The sequence below is a fragment of the Triturus cristatus genome, chromosome 3_2 (genome assembly GCF_964204655.1).
Source record: "Triturus cristatus chromosome 3_2, aTriCri1.1, whole genome shotgun sequence".
Lineage (NCBI taxonomy): Eukaryota > Metazoa > Chordata > Amphibia > Caudata > Salamandridae > Triturus > Triturus cristatus.
In genome coordinates this window covers 343322459-343338946 of record NC_140584.1, presented here as the reverse complement: position 1 = coordinate 343338946, position 16488 = coordinate 343322459, and the positions used below count along the sequence as shown (strand labels likewise).

Sequence of the window (16488 nt, the reverse complement as noted above, 5' to 3'; positions counted from 1 at the left end):
AAGTGAGCACTTAGAAAATATTTCAGAGCAAAGATTCCCTATGGAAGGAAATATAGGTTACAGGTACAGTAGGTTATCGTTACTTTTGTAATCCAGTACTGGGTGTCTAGACTCAGTACTGTGACATTTATCCAAAACAGGTAAGTAATTACGTTTTCAGATGTTATACGATTTTTGAGGAATATTTAGAAATTGCAGAAATCAACACTTAGAAGAAATTTCACAGAAAAGCAGTCAATGGTTTCCTATGGAAGAAAAATGAGTTAAAGGTAAGTATAGTTGTGGGTAATTTTCAGAGTCAGTGCTGGGCACCAAGATCCAGCACTGGGAGCTCACCTAAGAGCAGGTGAGTAAATTCGTTTTTGTCACTCGGCTGATTTTTGGTGATTATTTGAAGATTTGAAAAGTCCACACTTAGAAGAAATTTCAGGAAAAAGCCAGTCAATGTTACCCTATGAGGAAAATGAAGTTAGCGGTTTAAGGGTAAGTACTCGACTGGCAGAGTTGAGGTTCTAGGCATAGACTCAGGGGTCCCCCAGTGTCAGGTAGGTACAGTAAGTTCACCCTCAGCGGTTTCAGGACGGCCGGGTGCAGAGAGAGTTAGGCCCAATGTTATCCTACGAGGGATAGGGGGGGGCCTTGGTTGGTGGCTGCTGTCTGGCAAGCCACGCGGCTGTGGGAGCTGGGCTCCTGGTCACTTACTCAGGGCAAGTGGGGAAGTAGGTTAGAGTAGAGTTTTCACTGCCAGGGCCACTCGGGCGGCTTGGTGCAGGGTGCTTTTGAGCCGTCGGGCGCTCAATGGCTTTCTATGGGAAATCTCCGGTTTGGAAAAAGGCTGCAGGCTCCGGGACGAGGACTCTTCAGGTGCCACCACCACTTCGAGAGGTAAGTTGGGTAGTTGGAGAATAGGTAGGTACCCCTGGATTGGGCACAGAGGGCCGTGGGGCGCCGGGTGCAGGGGTGCCTTTTGGTGTCGGGAAATCTTACCCTCTCTTGATCGCGGTTGGGGTGGCACTCTGTTATGAGGCTGCAGGCTTCTCCAGGATTGTCGAGGGGGGTCCTTGGGTGCCGGACTCGGGGTCACAGTCGCCTCTGGGTCGTCCTCGTGGGTTTAGTTCACTCCGGCGCCGGCCAGGCTTGGCGGGTGCAGAGTGGGCTGGGATCGCTGTTCCGGGCTGCTGCCAGGGGTGAAAGGTAGGTTCTGAGTAGAGCCTCTACTCATGGGAGTCCCAGGGGATCAGAGTTCAAAGGTAGCCAGGTCCTCCGGGGTTTCTGAGGTTGCTGGCCACAAGAGATGCTGCGCTGGAGCAGGAGCAGGTTCGAGGGTCGACAGGCCGGTAGGGCTGGGGCCAAAGCAGTTGGTGTCTTCCTCTTTTTAGCAGCTGCAGGGCAGGTCTTTGTTCTTCTTGCTCTTCTTGTAGTTTCGAATCTGGGATCTGGGTAAGGAAGGTTCAGGGTGCCTCTAAATACTAGATTTAGGGGCGTTACAGGTAGGTGCAGGGCAGGGACCAATGGGTCCCTGTCCTTGGGTGGGTACACCCCCTATCCTGCCTCTCTCCTGTGGGAGGGGGGCAGTAGCCTAATCCTGATTGGGTAGGGCTTCCCATCTTCAAGATGGCGAGAGCCTGGGGTTGTGCTTCACCTCGCCTCCCCCACCTGAGGGGTGGGGTTGTCAGGCTGGCACATTCCTTGTCCTTATTTGGGGTTTCCGGCAAAGCTTCCCGCCAGAGTGGGGGGTTGCCGTGGCCTGGGGAAACTCACAGAGGCGGCATGCCTTTGAAGCTTCCCCCTGCCCATCCTGGGGGAGGAGATTTAGCACCTCGCCCAGGATGTGCATTGTTGCAGGCCCAGGAGAGCAGGGGCTCTCCTACCCAGGGGTCCAGCAACATGTCTGGTGTGTGGCAGCCTAGGCAGCCTCAGCACAGACGTGGATTGTAGGTTAGGTTTTAGACGGCATCTCTAAGATGCCCTCTGGGGTGCTTGGCACATTAAATCCCTCACTGGCATCAGTGTGGGTTTAACGTGCTGAGAAGTTTGATACCAAACTCCTCAGTCTTCAGGGCTGCCTTTATGGTGCTGTGGAGTTCGTGTTTGACGAGCTCCCAGCACCATGTACTCTTAAAGGGCAGCACTGCACTTACAGAGCCCAGGAATGGACCTGGGTACTGTAGGGGCTCCTGCTCCTGTGCCCACACCATTGGCATAGGGCACCCAGCTAGAGGGGTGGCTGATGTATGCCATGGCAGTGTAGGTGTGGACATGGCATACAGGGATGTGTGCCATGTCGACTCTCTGTTTTGTCTTGCACCCTGACACTCAGCCTGCAAGAGCAGTGTGGGTGTGTTAGGGTACAGGGCCTGTAAGGGTGGCACAATAAGTGCTGCGGCCCTTAGAGGCCTTCCCTGGTCACAAGGCCCTGGGTACCTAGGGTACCATTTACCAGGGGCTGACATGTGGCCAGGGTTTGCCAATTTGGGTTTTGTCTGTGAGGCAGTTTTTAGGGAAGGAACACAGGCCCTGGGCACCTGATTGGCAGGAACCCAGGGCACAACAAGGAAAAGTGCATCAGCTATTAGGCAAAAAAGGGGGGGGGGGGTTACTGCAACAAAAACCCACTTTCCTACAGTCAGTACTAGGAATCAAGTGATGAAAGTCGACTTAATTACTGTGATGATTTTTAAACAATATTTAGCTATTTTATAAGTTGACACACAAAAAAATATTTCAAAGAAAACAGTCAATGATTCCCTATGGAAGAAAATTCAAGTTGCAGGTACAGTATGTTCTCGTTACTTTTGTAATCCAGTACTGGGTGCCTAGACTCAGTACTGGGACCTTTATCCAAAATAGGTAAGTAATTACGTTTTCAGAGTTTATATGATTTTTAAAGAATATTTAAAGATTGCAGAAATTGACACTTAGAAGAAATTTCACAGAAAAACAGTCAATGATTTCCTATAGAAGAAAATCGGGTTACGGGTAAGTACAGTTGTAAGTATTTTTCAGAGTCAGTGCTGGGCACCAAGATCCATCACTGGGAGCTCACCTAAGAGCAGGTGAGTATTTTCGTTTTCGTTACTCGGCTGATTTTTGGTGAATATTTTAAGATTTGAAAAGTTCACACTTAGAAGAAATTTCAGGAAAAAGCCAGTCAATGTTACCCTATGAAGAAAATAGTTATCGGTTTAAAGTTAAGTACTCGACTGGCAGAGTTGAGGTTCTGGGCATAGACTCAGGGGTCCCCCAGGGTCAGGTAGGTACAGATGGTTCACCCTCAGCGACTCTAGGGCGGCCAGGTGCAGAGAGAGTTAGGCCCAATGTTATCCTATGAGGGATGGGGGGGGGGGCCTTGGTTCGTGGCTGCTGACTAGCAAGCCACGCGGCTGTGGGAGCTGGGCTCCTGGTCACTTACTCAGGGAAAGTGGGGAAGTAGGTAGGTGTAGAGGTTGAACTGCCAGGGCCACCCGGGCGGCTGGGTGCAGGGTGCTTTTGAGCCTTTGGGCGCTCAATTGATTTCAATGGGAAATCTCCGGTTTAGAAAAAGACTGCAAGCTCGGGGACGAGGACTCCTCAGGTGCCACCACCACTTCGAGAGGTAAGTTGGGTAGTTGGAGGATAGGTAGGTACCCCGGGATTGGGCACAGGGGGCCGCGGGGTGCCGCGTGCGGGGTGCCTTTTGGTGTCGGGAAATCTTACCCTCTGTTGATCGCGGTATGAGGGGCACCTTGTTCTGAGGCTGCAGGCTTCTTCAGGAGTGTCGAGGGAGGTCCTTGGGTGCCGGACTCGGGGTCACAGTCGCTGTGGGGTCGTCCTCGTGGTCTTTGTTCACTCCGGCACTGGCCAGGCTTGGCTGGTGCAGAGTGTGCTGGGTTCGCGGTTCCTGGCTGCTGCCAGGGATTAGAGGTAGGTTTTCGAGTAGAGCCTCTACTCATGGGAGTCCCAGGGGCTTAGAGCCAAAAGGTAGCCAGGTCCTCCGGGGTTTGTGAGGTTGCTGGCCACAAGAGATGCCGGGTTGGAGCAGGAGCAGTTTCGAGGGTCGACAGGCCGGTAGGGCTGGGGCCAAAGCAGTTGGTGTCTTCCTCTTCTTAGCAGCTGCAGGGCAGGTCTTCTTTCTTCTTGCTCTTCTTTGTATTTTGGAATCTGGGATCTGGGGAAGGAAGGTTCAGGGTGCCCCTAAATACTAGATTTAGGGGCGTTGCAGGTAGGTGAAGGGCAGGGACCAATGGGTCCCTGTCCTGGGGTGGGTACACCCCTATCCTGCCTCTCTCCTGTGGGAGGGGGACAGTAGCCTAGTCCTGATTGGGCAGGGCTCCCCATCTTCAAGATGGCGAGAGCCCGGAGATGTGCTTCACCTCGCCTCCCCCACCTGAGGGGTGGGTTTGGCAGGCTGGCACATCCCCTGTCCTTATTTGGGGTTTCCGGCCAAAGCTTCCCGCCAGAGTGGGGGGTTGCAGTGGCCTGGGGAAGCTCACAGAGGCGGCATGCCTTTGAAGTTTCCCCTGCCCATCCTGGGGGAGGAGATTTAGCACCTCGCCCAGGATGTGCATTGTTGCAGGCCCAGGAGAGCAGGGGCTCTCTCACCCAGGGGTCCAGCATCATGTCTGCTGTGTGGCAGCCTAGGCAGCCTCAGAGCAGGTGTGGATTGTAGGTTAGGTTTAAGGGGGCATCTCTAAGATGCCCTCTGGGGTGCTTGGTACATTAAATCCCACACTGGCATCATTTAATATGCTGAGCAGTTTGATACCAAACTTCTTAGTCTTCAGTGTTGCCATTATGGTGCTGTGGAGTTCGTGTTTGACGAGCTCTCAGCACCATGTACTTTTTATTTTTTTATTAGTCCTCATCTCACCACTAACAAGTGCAAATTATCTCCTATGGCCTGATCTTGTCCTGGGCTCCCCGGGCCAGAGTTCTTGCTTTCGCCTGGGGCCAACCCGGCCTGCCTTTTTTTATACCAAGGCATGGTGTAATCATTGGACCTTGCATATTTTTATTACAGCCTCATTGCTATTCCCCATTCAATAAAGGGTTTCCACACAGTGATATTTACATTGTGAGTTAAAAGTGATGCTAGACGTGCAATTCTAAGTGTAGCTCGAAGCCAATTTTCATATAGTGGAGGGCTGGCATCCTTCCAGATCTTACATATTTCTCTTCGAGCAATCAAAATGAAACAAAAAATAATGCAACTTGTGTCTCCCTCAATTCAGCAATGAGTTCTGCATCCAGGCCAAACATAACTCTAGCGAAGTTCAAACATAGCTTTATTTTAAAAATGCTCTCAATAGCCCTCTCCACTCTACCCCAGAAGGGGCCAACTACCGAACAATCATAGAAAATATGAATATCATCCGCTTCTATGAGCCCACATCTTGGGCAAAGAGGGGATGGGTTTACAAACTTCGCTAGTTTTTTTGGTGTGTAATATAGCCTGTTTATAGTATAAAAATGATAATTTTTAAGAGAAACAGTCCTAACATATTCATAGAATACTTTGAAAGAATGATCGTACAAGGTAGCTGAATCTGCCTCCAGCCTCGTAGAGTTCCAAACCCGATTTAGTGGAGGGGACTGCACTTCCTCTGCTTTCAACATTTTCCTATACCAGAGCCCAACTTCCTTCTTCCTAAGCCCTGGAAATAGGAGAGCACACTCGATTTCCCAGTTACCTCCGATGTTCTCTTTCTCGGCCTTGAACCAGGAGCAGAGTTGGATGTATTTAAATCTAGAGAGGGAATCTCCTATCCTAGATCACAGTACCTCCCACGGAAGGAACCCCTCTGATGTTATCAAATCAGACCATATGTTTATTCCTGCTCTCCTAATAGGAAAGGACAGGCTATCCCTTAGACATGGGGGCAGACCTGGAGATTCCCAAATTGGGGCACTCTCAGAATAGTATTTGATCCCCATCTTCCTTTAACTTTGTTCCAAACTATGAGAGCCGATTTAAAAACCTTTAAACGTACTTTTTAGTAAAGTTTTAGTGCTCCAAATTTATATAAAAACCCGGACTCGCCTCCCTCTTGACCTACCATTATGTTCAAGATTCTCCCCCAGTTAGAATCATCGGGGCGTGATAGAAGACACCTGATATTTTTCAGCTGGAAAGATAGAGCATACCAATTTATATCTGGGAGTGCTAGCCCCCCTTTTAATAGTCTTCTTTTTAGCTTTTTCCAAGATAACCTGGAGTTTTTTTTAGCCCAAATAAAGCTGCCAATCTTTCCCTGAATATTCGCCAAAATTTTATCTGGAAAAAAAAGGGGTATTGAGTTAAACAGATAAGTCAACTTAGGCAGAATGACCATTTTAACCAAGTTGACTCTGCCATATATTGTAAGGGGAAGATTCTGCCATCTGGAAAAAAGCTGATCAATATCCTTACATAATTTCTTTGTGTTGATTTAAACTATGTTATTAATATCTGGAGTGATAATAATTCCCAGATATCTAAACTGGCTGCTGCAAGGACCTTCCCAATTATCAATCCCCCAACACATGATTTCTGTTTTCGAATTGTTTATTTGATATCCCGAGTGGAGGCTGAAATCCGCCATTATCATCTCTACCCTAGGTAGTACTTCAGCGGGGTTGCTGGTATAAATCAAAAGATCATCAGCATATAAAGCTAGCTTACAGCTGTAATCCTTATATTTAAAGGGTGTAATTGTCTCGTCGGTCCTAAGTGCTTGTGCCAACGGCTCAATATAGATGTCAAAAAGAAGAGGGGAGATGGGGCACCCCTGCCTGGTGCCCCTCCCTATATTGAAGCTTGATGTTAGGAGACCATTCAATAGAATTTCCGCCGAGGCACCCTCATAACACCCTCTCATAGTTTGGATAAAGGTCTCACCAAAACCCATTACCCTTAGTACATTCCACAGGAATCCCCAGTTGACGCGGTCGAAGGCCTTTGCCGCATCATATGCGGCTACCGCCAAGGGCTCCGACCGCGTCACCGCTAGATCTATGCTTCCTATCAACTGCAGATTCAACTCATGAATGTATCTACCGGGCACAAAGCCTTTCTGGTCCATACTAATGAGTTGTGGAACCAATTTAGCCAATCTCCCTGCCAAAACACTGGTAAAGATTTTATCGTCCGCGTTTAGCAGGGAGATGGGTCTGTATGAGTCTGCATTAAGGGAGTCCTTCCCTGGCTGTAAGATGAGTACAATGATAGACTTCCTCCAGGATGCTGGTATCCTACCCTTTGTAATATATACATAGTTAAATAGTTCACATAGTCTTGGGACCAGACTCTCCTGGAAGATTTTATATATTTCACCCGGGAGAGCATCAGGCCCTGCTGCTTTATTTTTTAATTTTTTAATATGATTCCTAACCTCTTCCTCGGTGAAAGGACTATTAAGAATGGTTCTGCCTTCATCAGTCAAGCTGGGGAGGGCCTTACTCTCCAACCATCGTAAAGAGTTCTCCTGTGTGGAGGATGGTTCTTCCTCGTAGAGTTTAGAAAACATAGAAAGCAAATGATCTTCCATATCTTTCTGTTTGCAGGATATATTCCCCTGATCATCGAGCGTTAACCGATATATGTTGTCCGCACCCGGTCCGCTCTATTCTTACTTGCCAGAACTGCACCGGCTCTCTCACCGTACTCATAATTATCCATAGCATGAACGTCCCATTGAGCCTTAATTTTTTGATCTAATAGCCCTCTATATTCTAATCTGAGGAGTTCCAACTAGTCTAGTAACCGTGTTAGATTTAATTGTTGAGTACCCAGTCGAGCATTCTCTAGCGAGATTATTTTATTCTCTAGAGCAGTGGTTCCCAAACTTTTGACTCCTGAGGACCCCACTGAGTCACCAATGGAAGTCGGGGACCCCCAAGCAATTTGCATGATTTAAATTTCAAACGTTGGAACAGTAATTCGAAAAAAATAAACACATGTGTGCACACAAAACAAATACTCGAATTACTAAGGATTTTAGGAGCATATTTACAAACTCCTACCACCATGGAAACATAACTTTTTGCAACGTTCGCATGTCGATAGGGGCTTCGCCTTATTTACAAGGTAGCGGTAAGCCACTTAACATGGCTTAACGCTGCCTTGTAAAGAAGGCCCCCTTTCGCGCAATGCTTAGCGTGAAAGGGGTGGATTGTGGGTTTTGCAGTGGGCGTTCCACCGCAAAACCCATTGATTTTGATGCTGCCCCCTATTTACAGGGGCAGCGTAAATAGAAGGCAGCAACAAAATTAACACCAGGGAAAACCAGATCTTAACTTGGCGAAACGAAGAGGAATGCTTTATTTCTCCTCATGTTTGCTTTTACCATGTGTGCAGCCTTGTGCAGCACACATGGAAAAAGCAAAACGCCTTGCATTATTTATGTTCAGGAAGGTGACCCTTCCTGCACATAAACAATCATTAAAAAAAATGGCATTTTGTAACTTCCATGTGTGCTGTATTAAGCAGCACACATACAAGTGACAAAACCCCATTTCAAGATTGTTTACGTGCAGGAAGGGGTGACCTTCCTTTACATAAACAATCTTCCCCTTCACGCAGACACCCTTGCACTGTGTTGCAAGGGTGCTTGCATTGGCACTACACTGCTAAGTATAGCACCAGCACAGGGCAAAATGTAGGGCTGCACTATATTCTTGTAAATATGGTGCAGCACAGCGTTTCTGAAGTGGCGGCACGTGTCGTTAAGCCACAGAGGCTAACGACACGCTCCACCACTTCTTTTGTAAATATCCCCCTTAGTATTTTATATTGAAAGAATTTGCAAAAAACTAAAATTTTAATGGGAAGGTTGGTGCTGCATCTCTGTGACTAACTTTTAAATGGTTGGTTTTATTTCGCAGTACGAGGCTCCTACTCCTGCCAGGGCCAGACTGGAAACCCAAAGCAGCCCTGGCAAATGTTTTCAGACCAGTCCCCATACGGTGCACACCAAGTGCATTGAATGTGCCTGACCACTACAAAGGGGGCTTTGGGAGGCTCTACCCCCAAAGAAATGTAGGAAACAATGGTGCAGTCTACAACACGTTTATCACTTTACATCACACACATATAGAGACAATTAATCATAAGTGAAACTCAGTGTATAGAAAATGTTACATAAGGCAAAGGGGACTACAAGGTGAGGATTCACATGTCATTTATACTGGTAGGCATTTTTAATGAGTGCTTGGTCTGGAGAAGCACAAAAAACTTGGGATTCAGAACATAAGACAGTGGTTAGCATTGACTTTAACAATAAAAATGTATTTCCACCCTGGTAAACTTTTTTAGCAGCATCAGGATAACGAAAGACAGGGAAAAAACATAAATTACTAACTTGTACCATGCAGTTTGCAAGCAGCTCTATGATGACAGTTTTTAGGTCACTGTGCTAGATTATGGTTGTCACTTATGTACTGCACAGTAACAAAATAATCTTTGTGACAAAAGCAGTAACCCACTCACCTATGCACATAAAATACTGTATTTAAAATGCATGGTACACATTCTTTGCAATAGGCATATTAACCCTCTGTGCTACATTAGATAACTCAAAGCTGCCACAGGACAAAACTCATCTCTCTCTCCAGCAGGTACATTAATCACTGGTGTTATCTTGACACTTTTATTGTTGCTGGAAAACTGCTAATTATACAAGCGCAGTGCTTTTTAAGCTGCTGCCTGCGGACCCCCTGGGAAAATGCCAGGGACCCCTGGGGGTCCCCGGACCACAGTTTCGGAAACACTGCTCTAGAGTTTAAAACTTCCTCGCCTCCTCCCTATTTTCCGAACAAATTAGACTATGAAGATGACCTTATGTGTGCTTTCCAGGCGTCCCATACTTACTCGGGGAGAGTAGAGCCAACATTGTCAGTAAAGTAATTGTCTATAGATATTCTAACAGATGTAACTATATCTTGACTATGTAATGCAGACCTTTTTAAAGTCCATCTAGGTGATGCCGTGTTTAAAATACTATTAATAAAAACCGAGAACATAATGGGTGCATGATCCGATATAATAGTGGGTAGCACCATGTACTCCTAAATGGCAGCACTGCACTTACAGTGCTCAGGAATGGACCTGGGTACTGTAGGGGCACAGGGCTCCTGCTCCTGTGCCCACACCATTGGCATAAGGCACCCAGCTAGAGGGGTGGCTGATGTATGCCATTTCAGTGTAGGTGATGTGCATGGCACACAGGGATATGTCATGTCGACTTTGTTTTGTCTTGCACCCAGACACTCAGCCTGCAAAGGCAGTGTGTGTGTGTAAGGGTACAGGGCCTCTAAGGGTGGCACAATGAGTGCTGCTGCCCTTAGAGGCCTTCCCTGGTCACAAGGCCCTGGGTACCTAGGGTACCATTTACCAGGAGCTGACATGTGGCCAGGGTTTGCCAATTTGGGTTTTGTGTGTTTTAGGGAAGGAACATAGGCCCTGGGCACCTGATTGGCAGGAGTCCAGGGCACACTCAGTCAAAGTACATTCAGCAATTCAGCAAAAAGTGGGTGCTTACCATGCAAGAAAGATTGCACTTTCTCACACTGGGGACCTGGTTGGCAGGGACCCTGTGCACTACAGTCAAAATCACATGAATGTCCAGGCAAAACGTGGGGACTACCCATGTTAAAAGTGCCCCTTTCTCACATTGGGCTTGAAACACCTAAATGTACTCATACGTTCTGTGAAGTTTCTAAACTTTGTTATTAAGCAAGCTCTATTTTGGTGTAGGCAGCCTCCCTGTTTAGTATTGTGTTAAACACCTGCCAAGATATTTCCTGATTAAAGGATCTAATCTGATAGTTTCTCAGGTTTGGATGGATCTGGCTCTGTGAAGTGAAATGACTAAATATGATACTTTTGTTTGTTTTTGTAACATTCTTGTACACATTTGTTTAACTTATTTGTATTAGTTTGTAGGGACCACAATGTTAGCATGCTTCATTTTCCTTAGCTGGTAGTGATAGAACTGTGTATGAAAGAAACAAAGTTAAATGAACTGTACGATTCCTGATTAGAAGTATGAAGACGACTATATTTTCCTTCTTTAAACTGAAATCTAGCTTTCAAATTTTCAGTGACATTATTAAAGTTATGAAACATGAACCTACCCCAGACATCAAGCAAGAACCATCCCCAGAGCAAAGTATTAAAAAAGAGAAGGAGAAGAAACCCCGGGCCAGATCTCGATCTTGTTCTAAGTCCAGGTCAAGGTCACGGTCACATTCACCTCCTCATTCCAGATCTCGGCGGCATCACAGGTCACGCTCCAGGTGAGTGCATTTTTACAGATTGCTCTTTCACAACTGTCATCTCAATTCTCCTTTTCAGTGCTGGGGTGTTAGTACACCCCTGTGGCAGAGCATTTGTTTCTTAACTTCTTAGAATAAAAAAAAAAAGTTGTAGGAAGCTGGTTCTTTATATAGTGGGCCAGAAGATGGCACACTGTGTAAAGAATACAGGCAAACCTCAATTGGTTTACAGAGGCAAAAATGGTAGCCCAAATGCTCTCTTTTGTGGTAGTGTGGGTGAACAGTTAGGCTTATCAGAGGGTAGTTCCAAGCATTTTTTGTACTCTCAAGGCAATAAATGAGACACACACCGAAGAGTAAATCTGAGACCAATTTAGAAAAATAACTTTTTAAATATAAATTCTGATACCAAGATCTTCGTTATCAAGTAAGTACTTTTGCAGATATTAATTTTTACAGGTAAGTAAATAGTTCAATTCAATGCGTCTTTAAGCAGCAGTGCTTCTGTAGGAAGCTGGCTTTGTATTTGCTATTGCCACAAAGTGGTAATGTGCCTAGAGTCCAGGAGTTCCCAGATGTGTACAGGACTCCATGCAAAACCCAAAGTGCTCTATTAGTGGTAGTGTGTGTGAGTGTAATGCATTTATTGCACACACACAATCAATAAAGGACACACGACTCAAGAAGGGGATCCAGGCCAATTTTATCAAATTACACTTTGTACTTTATTTTCAGACCCAGGTCTTGGTAATAAGGTTAGTATATTTTTAATTAAAAATACTTTTCACTTTCAAAAATCGTCACTTGTAAACCTTTTCACACTGTCAATGTTATCCTAGGGGGAAAACAATATTGCGGTTAACCAGGTAAATATTGAGCTAAAAAGTTCGAGGCATATGAGCTGCAGATCATACACTGTGCATAGATCGCCATCTGGTGTTGAGCCCGGACAAGACTGTTCAGCTTGTGCCTCTTTCCGCTCCAAGAAGACAATTCGGGGTCGTCGAGCTCAAAGAAGCATGGCTCGACCTTCAACATCGATATCGGACGATATCTTCCAAGAAGGCATCAATGTACCGGAGCAGACCGAAGAGGGCAACATTAGCGCCTCCGACGTCGTAGACATCACTCCAGGGCAGCGGGTCGTAAGTACTGACGTCGACCTCTCCCACACACCCATTCACAAGAAGGCTTCAGCCACACCTTCAGGCCTAGGTGCACACCAGGACAAAACTTCCCACGCCCCGCCTTCGAGCTCGGCAAAGAAGTCGATACATAATCCTTCAGGCCACTTGGGATCGAGTCAGCCTACTGTCGGTACCGAAAACCCATTCCTGGCACCAAAGAAGAAACCACTGTCTTCATCCGCACCGACACCTGGTTCCACATTGGCGCCTTCGGCACCGAAATCCGCTGGTACCGACGTCTTGGCTCCGAAAAAATCGTCGGACCCAGCCAAACAGGTTCCAAAGACTGATGCTCAATCTTCTGAAAAAATCATCGGAACCAAGCAAGCAACCGGCTCCAAAGACCACTGGCGCTCAACCTTCAGGTCCGAAAAAATCAACGGAACCAAAGAAACAGTCGGTTCCGAAAACCCCAGAACCCAGGAAAACTCCCAATTCGAAGCCTAAGGAGCAGAAAACCACTCCAAAACTCGTGACTCTCAAACAATCGGACCCGAAAAAATCGGCACAGAAACACTCTTGAGGAGGAGCTTTTTCGGCATGATCCAACCCAAAAACTCTAGAGACCCAAAGACAGGTCAACTTATACTTAGTCCTTCCAGAAAAAGGAAACTGGACAAGCCTGTTCCAGCTTCACACCCAAAAAAGAGACATTGCCACTTCTCCTTTGAGAATTCCACCACTACCTCCACTCCACATCTCTCCTATCCCATCTCCAGTACCCTCACAATCTCCTCCGCCACAGGAGGATGAGGACACCTCCGGGATAATGACCCTTTAGGGGATAATGACCCTTTAGGGGAACCTAGTCACCCTAACACCCAAGAGGACCCATGGGAAGATTATGGCACACCCGATGTCCCTAATGCACCACAAGATGGCATCTACCCATCTAGTCCATCCCCTCCAGAGGACATTATAGGGTTCACTCAGCTCATACACAGAGCTGCAGAATACCACGGTGTGAATTTGCACACAGATCCTGTAAAAGAGGATTTCCTAATGGACACTTTTGCTCCATCTCAAAGGTCCACTTCCATTCTCCCAATGCTAAAAGGGGTAATCAAACACGCTCCTGAAGGGTTTAAAGATCCTGTAAGGGCCAGAGCCATTAACCCCAGGGTGGAAAAGAAGTACAAATCTGCCGCAACTGTCCCTGTTTACAATAAAGGGCAGCTACCCTTGGATTCCTTAGTAGTCTCCAACGCCAGGAAGTGGGCTTACTCCCAAACTACAGGAGATGCTTCACCTCATAAGGAGTCAAAATTATTGGACGCATCTGGTAAAAGAACAGTGTCCCAAGCAGCCAACATATGGAGAATTTCCAACACACAGGCTTTGTTGGCTAGGTATGATAGGGCCCACTATGCCGAGCTAGAGACCCTACTACAACACCTTCCAGATCAATATAAAACAAGAGCCAATTATCTCATCCAGGAAGGCAAACTCATAACTAATTCCTCCATTCGTTGCGCTCTGGATGCTGCAGACACAGCATCCCGAGCTATTAATACCAGTGTCCTTTTACGCACACATGCGTGGCTACGCATTTCAGGCTTCAAACTCGAAGTCTAAACTACCATATTAAACCAACCGTTTGACCACGAACACTTATTTGGGCCTAGTGTAGATTCATCTTTGGAGAAAATGAAAAAAGATACAGACACTGCCAAATCAATGTGAGCTTTGCAATCGCAAGCTCCCCGAAGTTCCTTTCATCGCTCCTGTGAGAAAGTGCCATCTTTCTTGCATGGTATGCCCCCACTTTTTGCTGAATTGCTGAATGTACTTTGACTGAGTGTGCCCTGGACTCCTGCCAATCAGGTGCCCAGGGCCTATGTTCCCAACCTAAAACCCAAATTGGCAAACCCTGGCCACATGTCAGCCCCTGGTAAATGGTACCATAGGTACCCAGGGCCTTGTGACCAGGGAAGGCCTCTAGGGGCTGCAGCACTATTTGTGCCACCCTTAGAGGCCCTGTACCCTAACACACACACACAATGCCTTTGCAGGCTGAGTGTTTGGGTACAAGACAAAACAGTCGACATGGCACACATCCATGTGTGCCATGCCCACAACCTACACTGCCCTGGCATACATCAGCCACCCCTCTAGCTGGGTGCCCTATGCCAGTGGTGTGGGCACAGGAGCATGAGCACTGTGCCCCTACCGTACCCAGGTCCATTCCTGGGCACTATAAGTGCAGTGCTGCCATTTAAGAGTATATGGTGCTGGGAGATCGTCAACACAAACTCCACAGCACCATGATGGCAACACTGAAGACTGAGAAGTTTGGTATCAAACTTCTCAGCACATTAAACCCACACTGATGCCAGTGTGGGATTTAATGTGCATAAGCAGTACAGAGGGTGTCTTAGAGATGCCCCCCGAAACCGAACCTACAATCCATGTCTTGTCTGAGAGGCTGCCTAGGCTGCCACACAGCAGACATATTGCCGGACCCCTGGATGGAGAGCCCCCCCCCCCCCGCTATCCTGGGCCTGCAACAATGCACATCCTGGGCGAGGTGCTAGGTCTCCTCCCCCAGGATGGGCAGGGTGAAGCTTCAAAGGCATGCCGCCTTTGTGAGCTTCTCCAGGCCACTTGCTGTGCTAAGCAACTGGCCCCTACCGGTTCTAAACCCCCACTCTGGCGGGACGACTGGCCGGAAACCCCAAGGAAGGACAGTGGGTGTGCCAGCCTCTGCCAACCCCACCCCTCAGGTGGGGGAGGAGAGGTGAAGCACATCTCCGGGCTCTCGCCATCTTGAAGATGGGGAGCCCTACCCAATCAGGACTAGGCCACTGCCCCCCTCCCACAGGAGAGTGGCAGGATAGGGGGTGTACCCACCCCAGGACAGGAACCCAGTGGTCCCTGCCCTTTACCTACCTGTAAAGCCCCTAAAGTTAGTGTTTAGGGGCACCCTGAACCAACCTTCCTCAGATTCCACGTTCTAAGCTAGCAAAGAAGAACAAGAAGAAAGAAGATCTGCCGTGCAGCTGCTAAGAAGAGGAAGACACTGTGAGAAAGTGGCTCTGTATATACTGTTCTCTAATAGGTACAGGATGTACAGAGTCCACAGTCCCCCACGGTTTGACAGAGGTTAAAGTTAGATATAACCTTACTCTCTAAAGTGGTAGCTTGGTCGAGCAGTAAGGCAGTATCAGAGGACAGTGTAAAGCATTTGTTGTACACACTCAGTCAGCAAATGGTCTCACACACTCAATAACTGCACTCTAGGCCAATGATTTATATATAAAAAATATATGCTTGTTTTATTTTAGAACCAACACTTGGATTTAAAATATACTTTCTCAGCATGAGATGTTTCGTATACATACTTTTGCAAAATGCAATAAACTTTTGTAAACAGTTACAAGTAGTTGCAGTAGGCAACTCTATTTCTTAAACACAACAATGCATTGAGCTCAATGGTAAATTCAGGTTATTTGTAACAGATTACTTTTAGATTACTTTTGGAATTCCAGGACTGGATCCTAGATTCAGTCCTGGGTCAGTACTCAGAATCAAGTGATGAAAGTCGACTTAATTACTGTAATGATTTTTAAACTATATTTAGCTATTTTAAAAGTTGACACTTAGAAAATATTTCAAAGGAAACATGCAATGATTCCCTATGGAAGAAAATTCAGGTTACAGGTACAGTAGGTTCTCGTTACTTTTGTAATCCAGTACTGGGTGCCTAGACTCAGTACTGGGACCTTTATCCAAAACAGGTAAGTAATTACGTTTTCAGATATTATATGATTTTTGAAGAATATTTAAAGATTGCAGAAATCGACACTTAGAAGAAATTTCACAGAAAATCAGTCAATGGTTTCCTATGGAAGAAAATTGGGTTACAGGTAAGTACAGTTGTAAGTATTTTTCAGAGTCAGTGCTGGGCACCAAGATCCAGCACTGGGAGCTCACCTAAGAGCAGGTGAGTAATTTCGTTTTCGTTACTCTGCTGATTTTTGGTGAATATTTGAAGATTTGAAAAGTCCACACTTAGAAGAAATTTCAGGAAAAAGCCAGTCACTGTTACCCTATGAGGAAAATAGAGTTT

At 46.6% G+C, this 16488-nt stretch overlaps 1 protein-coding gene across 10 annotated transcripts in view; it reads left to right on the top strand.

The window, feature by feature from the left end:
• SRRM1 (serine and arginine repetitive matrix 1) overlaps positions 1–16488 on the top strand; it is a 639067-nt gene that overhangs the window by 205328 nt on the left and 417251 nt on the right. For all 10 annotated transcript variants that reach the window (XM_085647827.1, XM_085647825.1, XM_085647826.1 and 7 more), the window contains one exon: positions 11059–11253. In XM_085647827.1, the coding sequence (XP_085503953.1) occupies positions 11059–11253 (195 nt within the window). The remainder of the gene's footprint in view (positions 1–11058; positions 11254–16488) is intronic.